Source organism: Empidonax traillii, unplaced genomic scaffold (genome assembly GCF_003031625.1).
Source record: "Empidonax traillii isolate 1590-97213 ecotype Southwest subspecies unplaced genomic scaffold, ASM303162v1 scaffold1560:size91084, whole genome shotgun sequence".
Lineage (NCBI taxonomy): Eukaryota > Metazoa > Chordata > Aves > Passeriformes > Tyrannidae > Empidonax > Empidonax traillii.
In genome coordinates this window covers 55367-75397 of record NW_020956753.1, presented here as the reverse complement: position 1 = coordinate 75397, position 20031 = coordinate 55367, and the positions used below count along the sequence as shown (strand labels likewise).

General features: G+C 42.6%; 1 protein-coding gene across 7 annotated transcripts; it reads left to right on the top strand.

Moving 5' to 3' along the window:
- The first annotated feature begins 123 nt into the window (after nt 1-123).
- LOC114070457 (proliferation marker protein Ki-67-like) lies at nt 124-19245 on the top strand. Of its 7 annotated transcripts, XM_027907889.1 has the most exons (18): nt 124-298; nt 1369-1487; nt 2940-3021; nt 3104-3219; nt 3658-3727; nt 4268-4346; nt 5291-6775; nt 7094-7332; nt 8831-9233; nt 10444-10559; nt 11561-11732; nt 11820-11942; nt 12955-13290; nt 13351-13400; nt 13461-13991; nt 14616-14682; nt 15057-18050; nt 18605-19245. In XM_027907889.1, the coding sequence occupies exons 2-18, from the start codon at nt 1396-1398 to the stop codon at nt 18742-18744; spliced, it is 7095 nt and encodes a 2364-aa protein (XP_027763690.1). In that variant the 5' UTR covers nt 124-298; nt 1369-1395; the 3' UTR covers nt 18745-19245. The 7 variants fall into 7 exon arrangements, with proteins under 7 accessions (XP_027763690.1, XP_027763689.1, XP_027763688.1 ...); XM_027907888.1 differs by having other exon boundaries at nt 12955-13400; XM_027907887.1 differs by having other exon boundaries at nt 125-298; nt 13351-13991.
- Nucleotides 19246-20031: the final 786 nt, after the last annotated feature.

Here is a 20031-nt window from a genome sequence, read left to right as displayed (position 1 = left end):
CCCTCAGCGCTGCTGCCCCCGCCCTGAGGCGGGAGCGGCTCCCGGAGGGGCGGAGCCTCCGTTTGAACTCAAACCGCCTCCGCCCCTCCCCATTGGCTCCGCCGCGCGTCGCGCGCCGCCCCTTCCACCAATCAGAGGCCACCGCGCTCCTTTTCAAAATCTCAACCGTCAGCATCTGGGTTTGTTTCTCCTTCCGCCCGTCGGGCACCGGGCAAAGCTAAAAGAGTCCGGGGGCCCGGTGCCGCCTGTCACCGACGGGCGGGCTCGGCGCGGTCCCCCAGCCACGGCGGCCGCCAGCGGTGGAAAGCGGCGGCGGCGGCTCCCGCTCCGATCCGCCTGAGCGGCTTCCGGAGGCTCCGTTTCGGTGCTCGGCGGAGGGATACACCAACAAAATACGGTAGGGTGCGAGGGCACAGGGTCTGGTGCGCGCGCGGGAAGGGCTCAGTCGGGGCCGCGCCGTGACGGGAGAGGGGACGGGGGGAGGGGGAGGCTCCGCCACACGGGGCCCCTCAGCAGCCGCCAGCGCTCCCAGGGAACCAGGTATGGCCGGGCCGGAGGGTGAGGGGCCTGAGGGAACCGGCTTTGGGGCGAGGGGTTGGACCGCATGACGCTCTCCGCCCGGTGGCTGCCCACCCCGCCGTGGTGGCTGTCGGCCCCTCCTGGGGTTTTATTTCTCCCTTCCTCCGTGTTTATATGCCCAACCCCCGCCGGTGGCTGTGGCCGCCCGGAGCCCGGGCTCGTAAATTTCAGCTTGTGCAGCCCATGTGGGTTTTTATGGCTTGCAGGAACCGGTGGGTGCTGTGAACAGGGTGCTCTGAGTGCAGGACTCCCAATACTGTCGTTCCCCGCAAGGCACAGGCCAAGGGGACCCCTGAGGGCACTGTCAGGCTCTCCCCCCGCTGGGGCTTGTTGTCAACGAGTGTTTCATCCGAGCAAAAAACTCCAGAAGGGTGTCTCTTAACTGCATTTAATTCCCTCGCTGCTTTCAATGTAGAGTATTTTTATATAGGCTTCTTTGAGGATCTCTTGTGATTCGTGACACTCTCTTATCTATACGAGAAATAACGCAGGTTACTTGAAAGTTTATAAAAAGTATATCTGGTTTTGCAAATGGGTTTAAATCACTTAAATTCTGTTCCTCCTTCTTCTGCTTCACAGGCTCTGGTGGGTAGCAAATACTTCTTAAACAAGTAAAATTGTCTGACTTTACATAAACATATTCCCAGTTTTCTACGCAGGAAGACACATGGAAACAGCACTGAGGTTCTCCTGTCCGTTGGGATATGTTGAACAAAAGTAACATATAAAAGTACATCCATTTACTCTCATAAAACATTATTGCAATGAACAATCTGGGTGTTCTTTTCTAGGTAAGGTTCTTCCCTACGTTCCAAGATGCCGCGCTACGGGAAAATTATTGTCATTAAAAGGAACGGGACGGATGGAATTGTTTTTCCGCTCACCTCGACTTCTTGTTTATTTGGAAGGTGAGAATTCGTTGAGCACTTGCACACGCGAAAATAATGAGTGATGTTTCCCTGCAGATTAGATCTTTTAGTACTTATTCGTGAAAATAAATGTTTGTTAGTGAATGATGCACAGTGGAGGGAAAGTAATCCTGGACTAATTAATCGTAGGATCAGAAAGCTGAACTTCTTTTTTGTTACTGCTTTTTGTCCTTTTCTTACCAGAACTACTTTTATCTATCTATCTATCTATCTATCTATCTATCTATCTATCTATCTATCTATCTATCTATCCATTTATTTATTTATTTGTTTTAAGTGTCTGACCAAAAGAAATCTGGGGAAGGGATTAAATGTAATCCACAGTTGATAAACAGGTGATGAGATTGTTTTACCTAAAGACAGTTTCCAGATAACTGACAAGTGAAAATAAGTTTTCATTTACTTTTTTGTACCTCAACCTCACTAATGGAAGATGTCAGCCAAAACTGGAATTAATATTAAGAATTTATGCCTCCTTCTCCAGTCTTGAAACTAACTTTGACTTACTCACTTGAGTGATAGTGGGTTGTGAGCTTGATGCAGATATTTTACATTGAAAGATAAAATTAATGTACCCAAATAGAATATATGAAGACTTGACTATATGATCTTACTGTAAATAGGCTGCAAGTTAAATATTTTTATTTATCTTTATCTAGGCCTGTTCAATGCTTTGCTGACTGATTGTATTACCTTAAATAATTGTAATTGTTCAGTCCAGAATCACACCCCATGGTGAAAGTCTTTGAGAAGCACCACAGTATCAATGATATTGTTCTTTGGCTGGAGCAGAGCTGCCCAGATTGGTGATAATTAATGGTGCAAACATTAATTTCAGGCAGGTACAAATTTCCCCAAGTACTAATTTCAGCAGGTACTGTGCACAGTATGTGTCATGTTTCCTGCCTAAGACCTACAGCACTAGAGATCAAAAGCATTAGAGATTAGCTAAGAAAAAAGGAGAGACAAGGAAAGTCTGTACACTTAGAAACATGTTTTCCTTCCCTCGTAACTTTTAGGGAGGTAAAAGTGCTTATCTAGGTGAGGCCAAAAGTTCTTAGATCAGTAACAAAGAGCTAAGAAAGAGCTTAAAAGCATGTGCTGATGTTGCATAGAAATATTCCACAAGTCTTGAGGAAACTTGGGAAACAATCTCAAACCACCAGTTGTCTGTTGTAGTCATGTCTCTGCTTGTTGTGATCTGCTTTTCTGAGAGTTTTGGTATTTCACATATTGTTTCTGACACGGATTCTCTGAAGTGTGAGCTGCTATTTTTTTGCCAAACTTCGAAGATTTTAGGTGGTAATTTTTTTTTCCAGTTTTAGAAATCACGCTTCTGTACAATTATTAACTAAAATATTGGGAAATCCCCTAACTCTAGAGCAGATTTTTCTGTGTCTTCTGTGAAACTCAAACTGTCTTTCTCCCCAGGAAAACAGAGTGTGACATCCGCATGCGACTGCCCTGGGTCTCCAACGAGCACTGTAAAATCGAAATAAACGAGAACAAGGAGGTAAGATCTGCATGTTTTCATGCCATAAGCATTGCCATGTTGCACCTCAGCAGGGCCACTGAAATATTTGTTCTATTTTCAGGCAGTACTGACTAATTTGAGCGCAGTAAACCCCACACAGCTAAACGGGGTTTGCTTTGAGCAGCCTGTTCCTCTGAAACACGGCGATGTCTTAACTATTATCGATCGTTCTTTCAGGTGGGTGCCAGTGCCAAACTGTTCATTAATTGATCCAAGAATGGAACTTCATGTAGATTATTTATTTCATATTTCTTTGCTTGTTTATTACTTGATCCAAGAATGTAACTTCATGTAGTTTATTTCATAGTTCTTTACAAAGTCTTACAGACCTTTGTCAGAAGACAGGATTGCTTGAAGATTCTGGGGTTTTTATCATTTATGTTAAGCTGAATCAATAAAGGTGAAACTGTCTTCAGAGATTATTTTGGTTTTGTTTCTAGTGTAGTCAGTTTTAGGAATAAATGTAGAAGTATTTTAAAGTTGTCAGAGCCTTTAAAAGTGACTTGTGTATTGTTGGGAGAGGACAATTGTTTCTAGGTCTTTTATTTTGGTAATAGGAATTTAGTCATCAACTCTTTGATGAAAAATGGGTGTATTTTAAAATATTTCTTTCAGATTTGAATATCCTCTCCAGCCAACTCCGAAGAAGAGGCGTTCCAGATCTCCAAAAGATGAAACTCTGCAGGTAAATTTGTGACCATAGACTCTTCTGTTACAAGTACACTGGTGTTAGCAGTGATGCAGTATTTTATTTCTTTATTTTATTTTCTTATTAGGAATAACTTTTCAGCCCTAAACTACCTTTCTATCTGAAAATGCAAATAAACTCCTTCAGACAAATACTTTAAAAAATTCAGTGATTTTAGACTTGTCAATTTTTGCTAATAGATAATTAATCTCTAATATTACTAATACAGGTGAAGCTATAAATATTCCACTAAGTCTGTTAATAAGGGAAGATTCAAATGTGCTGGTTTATATTCTAATGCTTCAGCTGCTTTTAGAGCTAATAATGCTAAAACAAGACAAATTTCTGATCTGTGGGGCCTCAAACTTGTTGGTCAGTATTCTTAAATATTGAAATATTCTGGGATTTGATTTGAATACTTTTAAGCCTGTTTAGTAAACAATGTATATGCCTTTATAAAGAGTTTTTTCAATGTACACTTGAAAGCTAAACTATAAAATATTTGTTGCTGGGCTGTAATGTTGTACAAATTTACAGGTTCTTCATGTTCAGCAGGTGGCAGAAGTGGAATTATTACACAAACAAACTTCAGGATCTAAAAGTCTTGGTGCTTCAGGTTGGTACCTGTTTTATGGGTTTTGTTTTCCTGGGTCCCCTGAACTGCATTCATTCTTGGCATAAGAAATAAAACAAGGTTGGAAAGAGTAGAAAAAAAGGCATTTTAAGACTCTTGAATCTGACAACTCTTTGCTGTGGAAGTGACTATCTCACTATATCTACATGCTGGGATATCCCAAATCTAAATCCTGCCAGGAGAAATCACTTAATTGCATCCTGACAGATGGGCAGGAACAGCCTGGAATAGGCAAAATTCATAGAGATTGCTGTTAGTGATTAAGACACATTTCATTTGGAAAGGATGATCAGTTCACCAGCTTTGCAAGTACAACAGAAATGTGAGTTGAAACTGGTATTTGAAACAATTGCCAGTTACATTTTACTTTGCAGAGGCAGCAAACACTTAACACGTGGCATGTTCACCTTTCTGATTAAAACTTACCTTGCAGTTTTCTGCTAGATCTCTTTTGAGCAAGTATTGCATTATTTCCTGTATTCTTTCCTAATAAGGAATTGAAATAAATATAATTTTGGAGATATACATTGAAGTAATTGTTTGCAGTAACTGCTTCATGTCGAAGCAGAAAAATGTAGAGCTTCCAAGTCTGGTAGTTTATAGCCCATGAACTGGTTAAATGCCAGGACTTTACCTTCCCATCCTTCTTGTCTTAAATAAAGATACAAAGATACTTTGTAAAGATACAAAGTTTTTTAGGGGAAGGCTTTTTATCTACAGATGGATTTGATTTTTATGATAAAAATTCCAGTTTTAAAAGCCCAGGCTGTTTCCAACAGTTCCATTTTAGTGGACCCTTGTTGACTGTCTTGAGAGAGGAATGGAAGGAATTTTTAATCTGTATTTTATGGAACTTATATTTGTTGTTCAGAAGTTTTTAAGTAACTTTCTGTACGACTTTTTGTTTTGCTTTGCTTCCTTTATAGATAATGCTGAGTGTGAAGAAAAGATTGCCAACGAAAATAAACAAACCACAGAGGGAAATGTGTCCAAAGCTTTACCTGTCGAAGCAAAAACACCCAAACCTTCACACAGAATACATCAAGTTATCAAAAAGCAAAATGAGATGTCTCCCTTTACTCATCTCTATGAAAAGCTGAAACATGAGATGCAAATGGAAAAATCTCTGCACAGGGGAAATGACTCCCAACAAGCTGCGAGAAAAGGTGGGGAGAGTGTTGTGCCAGAGCCAAGTGCTCAGGTTTCATCGCCAGGTTGTGATCTGGGCAGCCTGAATAAAGGAAAAGAAGGAGGCAGAAGTGGAAATATGGAAGAATGTGTAATTGTAAGGAGTGAAGTGAACCACTCTGGGTTTCAGCAGCTGGCAGCTGGAGGAAGTGCTCCCAGGAGGAGTTTTCCCAGGAGAAGCTTTCCCAGAAGTCTTCAAACTTCTCTTTTGCAGGAGGTGTCAAGAGATACCAGTCAGAGTCACTTGCAGGGTCCTGAGGAACTGAGCACCCCAGGCAGATCTAAAGGTGCCAAGGTTACTCCCAGCAGGGAGAGTGGTGGGAATTCCCTGTTTTCACTGCAGCAGTGCTCCATAGAACGCTTGAATTCTTCTGTGATGGAGAAAACACACGTCTCTACGACTCACACCCCAAGGCTTTCTGAAGCAGATAAACATGTGCTGTCCACACCGAGGCCCAGGAGGAAGAGCCCTCGGTCTCTTTTTGTGTCTCCTTCCAAGGAAACAGCTGGAATGACTCCTGTGAATGCTGATACTCCAACCACCCGCCGACGTGTGTCGCTGAAACCCAAGCGTCCATCAGAAATTCCAGCTGAAATTCCAAGGGAAGGTTCAGACATCATACAACTGCCCTTCCCAGAAAACAAATCCGTAAAGCAAAGACGAAGTAGCAAAGAACATACATCAGTAACACCTGCACAAGAAGTGCTGAAGGAAATCAGTGATCAGGCAAACTTTGTTAACTCAGAGGTGCAACTTCCTGAAAGTCTGGCTTCTTTCTCCAATTCCAAGAGTCCTAGAAGAAACAGCAGGCAGAGTAAAGAATTCTTGGACAAAAGTGTCCATTCAGAGACACTGGCTTCAGAAGAGTTAATGGCATCTCCTGCTGGTCAGACACCTGGCTCTGGGAGGAAAAGGGGAAGGCCAAGGAGCTCTGACAGGAAAAGGGGAAGGCCAAGGAGCTCTGGAATGCTGACTGAAACAGCACTGGAGGCAAACACCGTGCAAGAAGATCCTGGTAAGACGAGAGACAAAGAAGAGAGTGGAACTCCAGCAGAGCTGGCCATGCAGGAGCATCACCAGAAACAAGACTTGGAAGATGCTGGTGATATCAGACCATGTGGACTGTCAGCAAAGAGAGGTTCTGGAAGTGCTCCTGTGTTGGAAGACAACAAGGCTGTCCCAGAAACAAATATTTCTGGCCTGTTGGGTGGAGAAGACACAGGTAAAATAGCATTTCATCCACTGCCTTGTTTTCATATTTGAGAAATTCTTAAAACACCTTTCTGAGAATTTTAACACCTACATAAAATATAGAACCAACTGCTGACATTAGTTCTAAAATACGTAGTTATATATGGTCATAACAATACTCAATAATGTATTAAAGTTTCCTCAGTTAAATCTATTTCTCCTTAAGGTAAGTTCCCATCTGGTTCGTTTCCAACTTCAACATGCACAAGGGAACGCTGTTTTCCGTGTGGGTTAAAATGCTGACTTGGATTCTTAGATACATAGCAATATTTTCAATTGCACTTTTTAGGCAAGAGAAGAAGATTATCTCAGAAGAGGAAAAGTGGTGATTTGCTCCCTCAGGCTTCAGGAAAAAGAAAGAGAGTGTCTTTTGGTGGCCAGCTGAGTCCAGAACTTTTTGATAAAAGTTTACCTCCCAACTCTCCCCTTAAAAGAGGAGCTCTTCCTGCCAGGCTGAGCTTGCCCTATGGAACCCCCCCTCGTGCTGTGCTGAAAAAGGCTCAAGGATTGAAGCTCTTCACAGACCAGGTAAACTTTAGGACTGATCAAGTTGCTAAGACCATTACTGTGAACAGAATTTCTAAATTATATTTTTTTATTCTATTATTTAGTAATTCAAAATTAGTAGCAAACCTTGTTTGATGTATGTTGGTGTCACAAGTGAGTGTTTTAGGATGCTCAGAGAATCACCAGCAAAGGCATTGGCAAAAGCAGGTTTAATATGAAGTGAAAGTGCAACAAAGTTCATGGCCAAGGTCACTCTGCAATTTACTAGATGGTTACAGCACACAGAGAAAAATCAGATTAAAATCAATCACTCTGAAACTAAAATCTATGTAAAATGATCCAAGTGGAGGCTGGATGTGGAAAAAGGGTAAGGATGGGAAAGGCTAAGAGTAAAAAGGACTAAGGAGACCCTCCCATTGAGTCACAATGCCATTAAAGCAAAAACTGGGGCTTTACTGTGGGTAGGGTCATAAGTGAAGTTCACTAGATGCCACCAAGATTGAAATTCCCTTTCAAATTCATTGGCATTATCCCAGATTACCTTAAGAATTGTAGTGGGCAATGGACCTTCACAGCCCTCCTGTAGGATTGCTTAAATTGTATCCACAACTGAGCCTGGCTGCAGCTCAGAGCATGAGAAGGGTTGGTTTGGGAGGCACCTGGGCTGTTCCCTATGAGCTGGTGACCCTTTCAGTTCTGTTCCAGTGAGGGAATAGATCTGATAGGAACCATTGAGTAGTTCCTATCAGGAAGATTGCAGTGGATGTTTCAGTTGGGATAAATCACTTGCTAATGACTTTATTTTGTTTGCTGGGACAAACTAATGGGACACCCGTGCTACTTAATCCTCCCAATCCAGTCCCCAGGATACCAGTCCCATCTCTCCCTGAATGTTTTGGAGAGCTGAGGGTCACTCCATAGGACTCTTTAGAGGACAGAGATAGGAATGTTGACCAGGCAGGTTCAATTATTAATCTACATTGGTAATTCCAGTGGTTTGAGGGACCACGAAGGATTAAATAGCACCTGTTTCTGTAGATTTGATGGTATAGGATCCAATCTCGGAAATCTGTGGAGAGGAGCTTCCACCAGTCCTGCCAGGAGCCTGGGAGGTAGAGAGGGATGTGTTGTGAGGGTTAAGTTAGTTTTTGTTGTGCCAGTACACATTGTTACAGTTTTTGTTACATTATGCTCCTTCCCTTTCCATACTTTGTTTCAGTGGGATGCGCATTTGGGTTTAAGTGCAGTCATGAGTTCCCACAAAGATTGTTACAGATGAAAGGAGTGAGGGTTTCAACCCTCAGTGGGTTGAACTTGTTGATGTCCGTGCCCAATTTGATTCATTCTGACCCTGATTGCTTCTATGAGAAGGATAAGCAATCCTTGAGTGGACAACTTGATCTTCAGTGCAGATGTGCTGAAAAACTACTCCATTAAAAAGAAGGAAAAAATCCCCAAATCCACCATGTGCTAATTCTATGTTGTTGGGTTTGTTTTGGTTGTTTGTTTTTTTTACCAGGAAGAACAAATGTCACGAAGAAGTTTGCCAGCCCAGAAGTCCCCAGCTGCCTCCTCCCCTTCCTCAGGAAAAGCAACACCTCAAGTTCCTTCAGGCTCTCCAGCCCCTTCCAGGAAAGGGCGTTTCTCCATTTCCCAGCTCCCGATGCCACTCCCGATCCTAGAGGAGAAGGATTCTGGTGCGCAGGACCTGAATGCGAAGGAGAAAAGTGGTGTGAGGGTGAAAACACCTCAATCTTCCCCCATTAACCAAGATGACAAAACCTTTGCAGCAGCTACACCTGCCAAACTAACCAGACGTTCCCAAGTGGGTTCGAAGGGCACTTCCATGAAGAGAAGGAGTGGGGCTGTGGGAGCTCTCCATGCAAAGAGAAGAAGTGGTGCCTCCAGTGCCAATTTATTAGGTTTGTTTCAGCAGCTGATTTGAAATACTCATTTCAATGCTTTAAAATACAGAAACAAAACTGAAGTAGGCTTGTTTGGTTATGCAGAGACCACCAAGAGATTGGTGTATCTTCTGACAACTGTTGGGCTTGTTGGAAGCAACTGGGAAGTGCAGAGTGTTGCATGTTCTTGTATTCATACAGCAAATTTACTGACACACCTATTAACCCATGTTTAGAACACAAACTGTTGTGTTCAGAAGTTGAAAAACTAAAATTAGCATCCTCTTTGCAAGGTTAATTTCCAGTGCTTTTTCAGATAATTTCCTAAATGCTTGGTATTTTTCCCTCTATCCAGAATGCCTTTGCAATGACAGCCTTTTCAAAGTTCTTTTCATTTACAGACTTGCACAACAATTCTGACAGGACAATAATAATATCCTTTTCTTTAGGAACAGCATTCTCCTTTTTATTTCTACTTAAAAAAACTGATTTCTTTTGTATGATCCCTGTTTTCTCCCAGCTTTTTTTTTTTTTTTTCTGAATTAAAAGAGGCAGATGTCCTACAAACTTCCAACTTCATTTATTACACAGCTATAACTAATTCCCTGGTCCCTCTGCTGTGTACAGAACCATGCTGGTATAAAGGTAACCTTGCTCTGGGAATTTTTGGAATGTGTAACAAGGAGAAGGTGATCCAAGAAAAATTATGAAAACTGTGTAGATCTAAATGCTTTAAGCAGTATCAGTAGAGTTTCCTGCCTAGGAAATTCCTCTGGAAGGTAGTGAAAGAAAAGCTGGATATGCTTTACTTCTAAACCATTTCTCTGATGTTAAATCTCACCAGAGGAAAGCTCATGGATCAATGAGTCTGAAAGGCTCATGACAATTTTTGGGGGGAAAAATTCTCTCCTTACAAAAAGAGTGAGAATAGAATTGGGTCACTGTTCAGTTCCAGGATCTCACAACCCCTTTACACCGTGTGGAGCTCATTGTATTGTTGTGGAAAGTCATCCTGGGGAAACTTGGCCAATTGTTAAATAGGAGCTTTCCAACTGGAAGTGTTTCAGAGAGCACTTTTGGTGTTGTCAGATGATATAACAACCACTTTCCTGTGCCTGATTACACTGGGAAATCATAAAGAAAATCAATTGGAACCGTAAAGAAATAATTGTGATCTTCCACTCAAACAGCTGAGAGTTAAAGTGGTTATTTCTCACTTGCTTTCTAGTTGCAAAATCTTGGGCAGAAGTGGTAAAACTGGGTGTTGCAAGACCACAGTCAAAGACTGCTAAGAAAAGTGTCCGAAGAGGAAGACCCCCAAAAAGGATAAACCAACCACCAAAGGTATTCTTTTCCTTTTTCATGCTCACTTTGTTTTCTTGCATAACTACCAAACAGCTTGGACATATTTTTGCTACAGAAGCTGGAGGCTTCTGAGCTCTCGGTGTCGTGTAAAAAGGGTGTTGATGCCTTTGTCATGGAATGTAGGTTTTGTTTAAAGGAATCAGAATCATTACGGTTGGAAAAGACCTCCAGGATCACTGAGTCCAATATTTGAGCAATAATTGAGCTCCCTGAGCCTCCTTTTCTCCAGGCTCAAACCCCACCCCCCCCCAGCTCCCTCAGCTGCTCCTGGTGCTCCAGACCTTTTCCCAGCTCTGTTCCCTTCCCTGGACATGTTCCAGTCCCTCAACCTCCTTCCTGAACTGAGGGGCCCAGAACTGGACACAGCACTCGAGGGGCCTCAGCAGAGCCAGCACAGGGACAGTCACTGCCCTGCTCCTGCTGCCACCCCATCTGTGATCCAGCCCAGGTGCCATTGGCTGCCTTGTCCACCTGGGCACACCTGGGCTCATGTTCAGCCATGGTCACTGCACCCTTTTCCACCCTGCAGCTTTCCAACCACTCTTCCCTTTAGCCTGGAGCACTCCATGGTGCTGTTGCAACTCAGGGCAGGACCTGGCACTTGGCCTTATTGAAAACCTCCTGCAGTTCCCTCAGCCCGTGGATCCAGCCTTTCCAGATCCCTCTGCAGATCAGTCCTCCTGCCCAACTCAGTGTCACCCATGGGTGACTGATTGAGGGTGCCCTTGACCTTTAGTAAAGACCTTAAGCAGGACTGTACCCAAAACTGATCCTTGGGGAGCCCTGTTAGTGACCAGCCACCAACTGGAGATGGCACCATTCCCCGCTCTGGGTCCGGCTGTTCTACCAGTTCTTAACCCAGTGAGGAGCACACCTGTCCAAGCCATGGGATACAGCTTTTCCAGAGGAATGCTGTGGGAGATGGTGTCAAAGGCTTTGTTTAATAACTCTTATTTTTCTGTTTCTTATTGCTTCTGCAGACTCCAGAGAGGAAAATCAAAGGTCACTTCAGCACAGGTCATGCTGAGTCACCTGCTACAATAGTGGTAGGTAGAGCTTACTCCACTACACTCAGGTCAGCTGGACACGTCCCTAAAGTGGTAAAAAATCCCATCTTGAAGCTCAACATGAATATGGATGAAAGCTTCACAGGTGAGATTTTAGGCTGTTGCTCACTCTGCCACCTGTGTTGTTCTTGTGTCAAAAACATCTGCTTATTTCTCCAAATACAATTTCTAGGACTGCCTGAGATGTTTCAAACTCCAGAAAATCAGAGTGGAAAAACATTACCTTTGGCTGCTGATTTTACACCCACCTGTGCTGCAGGGGACATTTCTGACTTGCACACCCCTGAAGAGTCTGGTATGTTTGTTACCTGAAAAAAGGGATATTTAGGTGTAATATGTGGTAGCTGTGGTCTCAGCCTGGGCAGACTTAAAGTACTGAGATTGTCACATGAAAAGGGGCAGAAAAGATGAATTTTCTGTCCAACTTGTATTTATTTGTTTGGGGCTGTCAGCATCCCCTGGGAGATCAAAACCTTTTGATGTCCAAAACAGTCTGTTAGCCTCACCTAATGAGACCCTTTGCTTGCAGATTAACCAAGACAGAGAGGACATTTGATACCTATTTATGTAAGGACTGCACTGAATAGCAGTAGGAAAGCCCCTCAGCAGGTTTCTCCTCTGAGTTATTTCTCTGTCAGTGAAACTGTCAGCACCTAAAAGTGGACTCACTTGAACAGTTCACAAAATAACACCTTTATTAATGCAAGTTTGTGACAGTTTAAGTACTACAGAGAAGCAATGTGTTTGTGTGAAGCAATCGCTCAGCCCACGGTGTCCTGAGATGGTGGAGGAAGAAAAGGCAGCCCCTCTGTTACCTCTGCAGTGCTGATGGAACTTCTCCTTGATTTTTGCTTATGTCCAATCTGTCTTTAGACCTTTTTCTTTAGGCAGTTTGAGTGTCTATAGTCAACAAACTAATTTTTGGAGTGATAGGCAGATGAAATAGGCCCAAGGGTCCACTTCCCAAATTTTCAGTGGCATCCAGGATGTTCAGATATGTTATCTCCATATCACTCCTTTCTTCATTTTAATCCTTTTATTGGTTTCTAGGAATGTCTCACCAGGTGTGGAGTTTTTCCAGGAAACCAGTAGGAGTCTTTTCTTTCTTTTGTGTGTCCCTATCTATCACCTTACAGAGCTGAAGCATCCATAACCCATAAAAAGAAACATCAATATTAATCATGTATCAAAAGAAAATTTTGTAGTTCCAGTTAATTTCTGTGTAGGTGGTTTTCTTATTCATTCTATTGGTATAAAATTTAACTGTTGAACTATTGTTCATTACATAAATCTACTACTTATTTCAGGAGAGATGATGGTGTCACCCTTAAATAATTCAGATGCTTCAGAACAGAAACAAGAGAGCCCAGGCATTTGTCACTTGCTGAGAGAGAAGTCATCTCTAAGCTCTGTGTTTGATGAAATATCCACAAAAACTCCTGAAAAAAGAAAAGCTGTGCAGGAAGGTAATATTAATGTGGATAGTTTATCAATAATTCCAGAAAAACAAGCATCTCTGGTGAAATCAGGAAGGAAAAGGAGAACTCCAAAGCAGAAGTTGGAGCCAGCTGAGGTCATGTCAGGCATCAAGCAGCTTTTAAGGACCCCAGAGCAAGGGTCAGAGGCAGTAGAGTTCATGTCTGGCATCAAGCAGCTCTTGAAGACCCCAAAGCAGAAAACTGAGCCTACAGAAGTTCTGTCAGGCATCAAGCAGCTCTTGAAGACCCCAAAGCAGAACACAGAGCCTGCAGAGGTTCTGTCAGGCATCAAGCAGCTCTTGAAGACCCCAGAACAGAAGTCTGAGCCTGCAGAGGCTTTGTCAGGCATCAGGAGGCTCATGAGGACCCCAAAACAGAAGCCTGAGCCTGCAGAGGCTTTGTCGGGCATCAAGCACCTGCTGAGGACCCCCCGACGGAAGCCAGAGCCAGTGGAGGACTTTACTGGCATTAGGCAGCTCATGAGGACCCCACAGCAAGAGCCAGAACCAGTTACAGATGAAATTGCCCTTAAAAGGTTGCTGAAGACTCCAGTACAGAAGAGGAGAGCAGTAAAAGGCAGGGCAGGTGTTACTTCGGTCGAGAAAACCCCAAAGCAGAAATACCCACCAGTTGAAGACATGGTTGGGATCAGCCGCATTTTCAAGACACCAAAGGAGAAGGTTCAACCCATAGAAAATATGTTTGGTATCAGCAGATTGGTGAGGTCTCCCAGAGAGAAGAACCAACCAGTTGAGGATTTTGTGGGGCTGCAAAGGCTCATGGCAGAGCCCAAGCAGAAACCTTCTGTTGGTGAAGTGGACTATGTAGGAATGACAGAAATGTTCGATACACCAGAGAAAATGGAGGTAAAATTTTTTTCTTTACCTTTTGGAAGGGCTGTGTTTAGGCTTTGAAGCCTGTGGTTGAAATGAATTGTTAGGCCTCCTAGGATGACATTTTGTATCTTGGAGCCTTGCCCTGTGTTAATATGTATTTTCTTTGAGGGGGTCCTGTAAAAGTAGCTCCTGAGGTTGCTCTGAGTGACCATTCTGACCTTAACAGTTCCAGCTTCATCACTTGTGTAATTTGTGAATTCTATTGGTACTGATTTTCATGTTCTGTAGGTAAAATGCCGAGTATCACTGGGTTTAGTGCTTAGAACTACAATAGCACATTGCAAAACACTCCATTTTGCTTCAATACCCCAAGTTCTCCTTGAGCACTCATTTAGATACTTATCAACCAATGGAGCTAATGTTGCTTTTTAACTCTGCAGTTTTGGTTGTCTTTCACTTTAAAAACTGTTACACCACTTAAGATGGCAAGAATTGTTTGCTACATTTGTGTGCTTATGGGAGTTATAAAATTAGTTATTTTAGTTATTAGTTATTTTCATTTTTACAAGTATTACTATGCATTTTGTATTGGCTGGTTCCATAATTTCCTGTCCTGTCAGACAGGCATTTATGGGTTATTGTTTATTCCCTTAGGTCAGATCAGTAATGGATTCTCAGCAAGATTCTGCACCTCCTTGTTCTAATTCCAGCCATAAACCTGGTGAGTACACTTTGTTTAGAGGAATAATGAATATAAAAAGTAATGCATGTTACCATGAAGTTCAAATCTTGTTTAAAGCTCTCAGTGAGCTCTGCTAATTCCTGAATTAAGATCCCTTTTTCCCTTGGAGACAGGTGAACATATTAGTGTGAAAAACCTGATCTTAATGTTTCCACTTCGGATTATCTTTGCAAAGACTTTCAAGAGCATAACTGGTTAAAATATTTATTAATTTTTAAATTTTAAAATATTTAATTTTTAAATAATTGTGATTTGTTTGAGAAAGGTGACTGTTAGAAAAATGGAAACTCACAGATACTTTGATCTGGCATAGTAATGTTTAACTTTTCTTTGTGCTCTTTGCCCTGCTCTAGAAAATAAAGGAAATGTTTCCCAAGGTGAAGATTCTCCACAAAAGGAATCAACCAGTGCAGACCAGTCTCCCCAGAGACCAAGAAGGGGCAGGCCAAGAAAGACAGTCTCTCCTGCTGCAGCAAAGCAGAGTGAAAAAGATGTGAATGTTAAAGAATTGCAAAATACAACCAGCACCCAAGAGGAGATGGGGGAAACCACACCTGAAAACAAAGGAAGAGGAAGGAGAGCAAAGCGTTGCCTACAACAAGTTGTTTCAGAGCATCCTGATCAGGAACCCTGTGGAGCTACTCAAAGACCAGGAAGAGGTAAAAGGAATGAACTGAAGGAGTTAAAACATCCAAGTGAGACTCTTGAGTCTTGTGTTGAAGGTTCTACAGTGCTACAAGAAGAGCCTGCAAATATCAAACAGACTTTGCAGGAGTGTGGTGTTGGTGACACGTTAGAAAGTGGAGATGATCCAGCCAAAAAGGCAGGACCTGATAACATTCAGAATGAAAACTGTCAGCTGCAAACAGGTGATAGTAAACCTGATAGCAAATCTAATGACAGTGGTATAGAAGACAGTGAAGAAGTGCTTTTGTCACCTAGGAAGAGGACCAGAGGAGTAGAAAACACAGAACCACTGATTCCACCTAAAAGAGGAAGAAGAGCTAGAAATGACAAAGTTAAACAAGATCCTTCAGCAGAACTTCATGGAACAACAAGGAGGCTTCGTAAAGACCCACCAGGAAAGGTCCTACAAAGAGATGAATGGACTTTGGACAAGGATCCTGAGGCTGTCACAGCAGAAGAACCTGAAAAGGGAATGAAATTTGAAGTACAGGTAACAGAGAAAAGAGTGAAGTCTTTAAGAAGTACTAGAAATAGAAAGCACTCAGCTGAAGGAAAAGCAGACACTTGTGGGGTCACACTTGATGAAAACACACAGAACATTCCGAAAACTGAGGAAACATCAAGTCAAACTGAAGCACAACCACAAACCAAGAATGAGAAAAAAGTATCCCAGGGATCTGAAACAGAAATTACAACAGAGGCATCTCAAAGTTTAAAACCAGAGCCACCATCTCAGGAGACAAACACACTGCCAGTCACCGCTGTGAACTTGGAAGCAAACAGAAGGACGAGGAGCAAGAGAGGCAAAAAAGACTCTTTGGAGCAAAAGACTGAGGAATTTACCGAAGATGGGAGCAACCTAAAAGTAATTCCTTCCAAGTTTAGGTCAGACACAGAAGTGGATGAATCTCTCAAAGATTCTTTGGGCTCTGTTTGTGTCAAGGACGCATCCCAAGTCACAAAGGAGCAGAACAGCCCAGCAGCCCTGTCAGTACCTGCTGCAAACAGTGACAGTCTTGCTCCTGGCCATCAAAAACGGACAAGAAACCAACAGGGAATACTTAAAGCAAAAGAAACTGAAATCCTGCAGGAGAACTCAGCACAAAGAAACAGGGCAGTGCTTAGAAGAGGTAAAAAAGTTAATTTTGAACTTGGAGAAGGCAATTCCAAAGAGGTTGAGATAAAAAGCAGTTTACCTGGGGACGCTGAAGGAGTGACTGACAACAGTCAACATGAGAATTTGGAAAATCCTTCTTCACGAGTGAGGAGGGGCAGAAGAAAGGAGGTTGATTCCATTCCGCAAACAGCCAGTCCTACCTTTGTGGAAAAACAAACATCAAGTGCAGATCACAGTAAAGATGAGGCTTTTGAGAAGGAGCAAGGTGCAGCTTTGGAAGGTACTCCCTGTTCAGTAGAAGCCAATCCACTGGGACGAGGGAGAAGACGAGAGGTTGGTGCAGCATCACAGCCATCGAGGTCTCCTTCTGTCAGAACGAGAAGTGGGTTGCTGGAAGGAGGTGATAAAAAGATGACTGTGAGGGAAGATGAAAATCCAGCTTTGGGAAATAAAACTTCTCAGGCAAAAGCAAATGCATCAGCAAGGGACAGGAGGAGGAAGATTGATCTTGCAGCAGAGGCAAAAAGTTCAGCTCCTCTCCGGAGAGCACGTGGCTTGTCAGAGGCTGATGCTAAAGATGGGGGAGCTAATGAAGAACAAAGTGTGCCTTTGGAAACAGTGTCCTGTGCAGAAGAGAAGCCATCAGGAAGGGGCAGAAGGAAAGAAACTGCACTGGCATCCCACACAACAAATTCCATTCCTCTGAGAGGGAGACGTGGTTTGTCAGCGGATAATGGTAAGGAAGATATTCCCAAAAAAGAGCAAAACATTCTCTTAAAAACTGGTGATTCATCTGTAAAAGAAAATCAACCGAGAAAAAGCAGGAGGAAAGAAATTGCCCTCAAAGAAGCCACAAGTCCTAATCAGGGAGAACAGGGCCCATTGAAACAAAGTGGCAGGAGGAATAACTATAGGGAAGCAAAAAAAGTAAGTTGGGATAATTCTTCCCAAGAAAACAGGGATCTTTCAAAAGAGAACTCGAGGCAAACAAGCACTTCAGTGGCTGGTGCTTTCACCTCACTTCAAGGTTTGCCAGAAGATGGTAAGGATGGAGCTCCTGAAGAACAGCAGAGTAAACTTTTGGAAGGAGCTCCATCTGTGAAAGGAAATCCATCAAAAGTGAGCAGAAGGAAAACAACTTCTTCCACATCTGAAAAAACTCCTTCCACTTCTCTCAGGGAGAAATCCAACCTGCCCAAAGGTAGAGGGCAGAAGAGGATTCTTCAAGAAAATGAAGAAGCTACACCTCCAGAAAATAATTCATGCCGGGGAAGAATGAGGCAAGCGAGGAATAACTGGAGGGAGGTACAATTCACATCAGAGACAGCTACTTCTACTTCTCTCCGTAAAAACAGTGAGTCACCTGAAAATGGAAGTGCTCTGGAAACCGAGAATTTGCATGTGACATCCACTGGTTGTGAGGGCAGGAATCAGTCTGGAAAAGGAAAGGAGGGGAACCCTGTGCTAGAGGCAACGTCCACTTCTCGCAGAAGGAAGTGTCAGCTGCCAGCAGATGACTCGGCATCCAAAAAACTAAAATCAGGTGAGTGAGAATTTGCTTTCTCTTCTCTAAGGGTGGGCAAAGTTATTTACAAATACAGCAATAATATGTGCAAAGCTCACACAAATGTAATATAACTTAAAAACCACCATGATGCAAATATTATCAAACAAACATTGAAATAATGGTGACAGGGACTCTTTGGAGCCCCATATTGAGGAATTTCCTGCCAAAAAAACTTTAAATTTTTATGTTTGCAGGACTTTCCTTGGGTGTTGGTTGGTGATGTTTTAAGTTTTACAGTTGAGTGGGAGGAATTTTACCTCAAATGGCATTTAATTGGTTTTGGTGCTCTCATTAATGTTAACCTACTTTCGGAAATAGCTGTAAATCCTCAGGGATGCAACTTAAAAGGATATTGGATGTGCAGAAGGATGGGGTTCGTATCTGGTTTGTTGGATTTCAGAGATGTAATCTTTGGAATGTTGTCAGTAAGGGATGTTTCCCTTAAAAGCAATGGAAGTGAAAATGAAAATTTGTGTGAATTGTTTGGTTGGTGATACAAATTTACAGTCAATTTTTCTGTGTATTAATAGGGAATGATGAAAACGGATCACTGGGAAAAGGAAAAAAGAACAAAACCAAGGAAGAACTTGGGAAAGAGAATGTGAGGGCAGCTCAGACCTCTGGAGTCGTGGACAGGAAGACAAGATCCAGCACAAGAACAAGGAAATAGTTTTAAGAGTCCCCAAACCAGTTTTTAAATCAATTCAGTCATTAAAATTCCAGTTTGGTTTTTTTTTTTTTTTTAAATGTGAATTGATTTGCACTCAGATTTTAAGCTCAGATTTTGATAATTCAGGCATTGCTTTACAAAATGTTTCTTACTGCGTTTTTTTTAACAGCTTTGTCTATGTGTGGTGGTTCCTGAAACCAGAGGTGCTTGTGCAAAGCTGTAAACATAAAAATACATCTTGTTAGACCAGTATTGGTCCATTTTTTCTGTTAATTAGTACAGCAATCAGGAAGCCATATAACTGCAGGTGAAGTTATTTTCTGCTTGAATTTTCATATGCTTAAGTTTTATTTTTCATTAGAGCTCTGTAAATATTCTTTAAAAAAACTATGGCTGTATTAGAACTATTATACGGAAATTTTGATAATTTTTTTTTAAAAAATTAAGTTCTTTTTACTGAAAAGTGGAGATTTGTAAGTCATTAAACCTGTAAACAATTTGGAACCTTGTGTGTTTTGTGTTCCTAAGAGTAGTTAAGAATGTGTAATTATTACTGTCTTCTCCCAGGTTTATTTCTAAGATTCCTTCTCTCTGGTGTGGTTTAGAGATGGTTTTTAGGATCTTTTATGGGTAATTTGTCATGGAAGTTGGTGGCTTCTTGTAATTTACTAAATGCAGCAACACAGAAAATTCAGCCTGGATGTGGAAATCAGGAGTTTTTAGACCTGAATTAAAATTTTGAAAGTTTCTGTGGTCTGGGAGGAGTTGAGGATGTTCCCGCAGTTGGAAACATAGAATTGTTAAGGTTGGAAAAGATCTCTAAAGCAAAGTCCAACCTTTCCCCAGCACTATGTCCTCAAGTGCCACATTCACATGTTTTTTGAGCACGTCCAGGGATAGGGACTCCCCCTCTGCCCTGGGCAGCTGTGCCAGGGCTGGACAGCCCTTTCCATGAAGAAATTTTCCCAGTATCCAACCTCCCCTGGCACAGCTTGAGGCTGTTTCCTCTCCTCCTGTCCCTTGCTCCTTGGGAGCAGAGCCTGACCCCTGCTTGGCTCTCCCCTCCTTGTCAGGGAGTTGCAGAGCCAGAAGGTCCCCCCTGAGCCTCCTTTTCTCCAGGCTGAGCCCTCCCAGCTCCCTCAGCTGCTGTTCCTGGTGCTCCAGATCCTTCCCCAGCTCCATTCCCTTCCCTGGACACTCTCCAGCCCCTCTATCTGTGCAGTGGGGGGCCCCAGTTGGACTTTCCACTGCCCAGGACCAGTGGATGGAATATCCCTCTTGACCAGT

Bases quoted from the DNA above. Each gene is read 5' to 3' on its own strand.
- LOC114070457 (XM_027907882.1), top strand. From the start codon at position 1,396: ATGCCGCGCTACGGGAAAATTATTGTCATTAAAAGGAACGGGACGGAT. The intron at 13,992-14,615 runs GTAAAATTTTTT...TTATTCCCTTAG, and splicing joins ATACACCAGAGAAAATGGAG to GTCAGATCAGTAATGGATTC. The intron at 14,683-15,056 runs GTGAGTACACTT...GCCCTGCTCTAG, and splicing joins TAATTCCAGCCATAAACCTG to AAAATAAAGGAAATGTTTCC.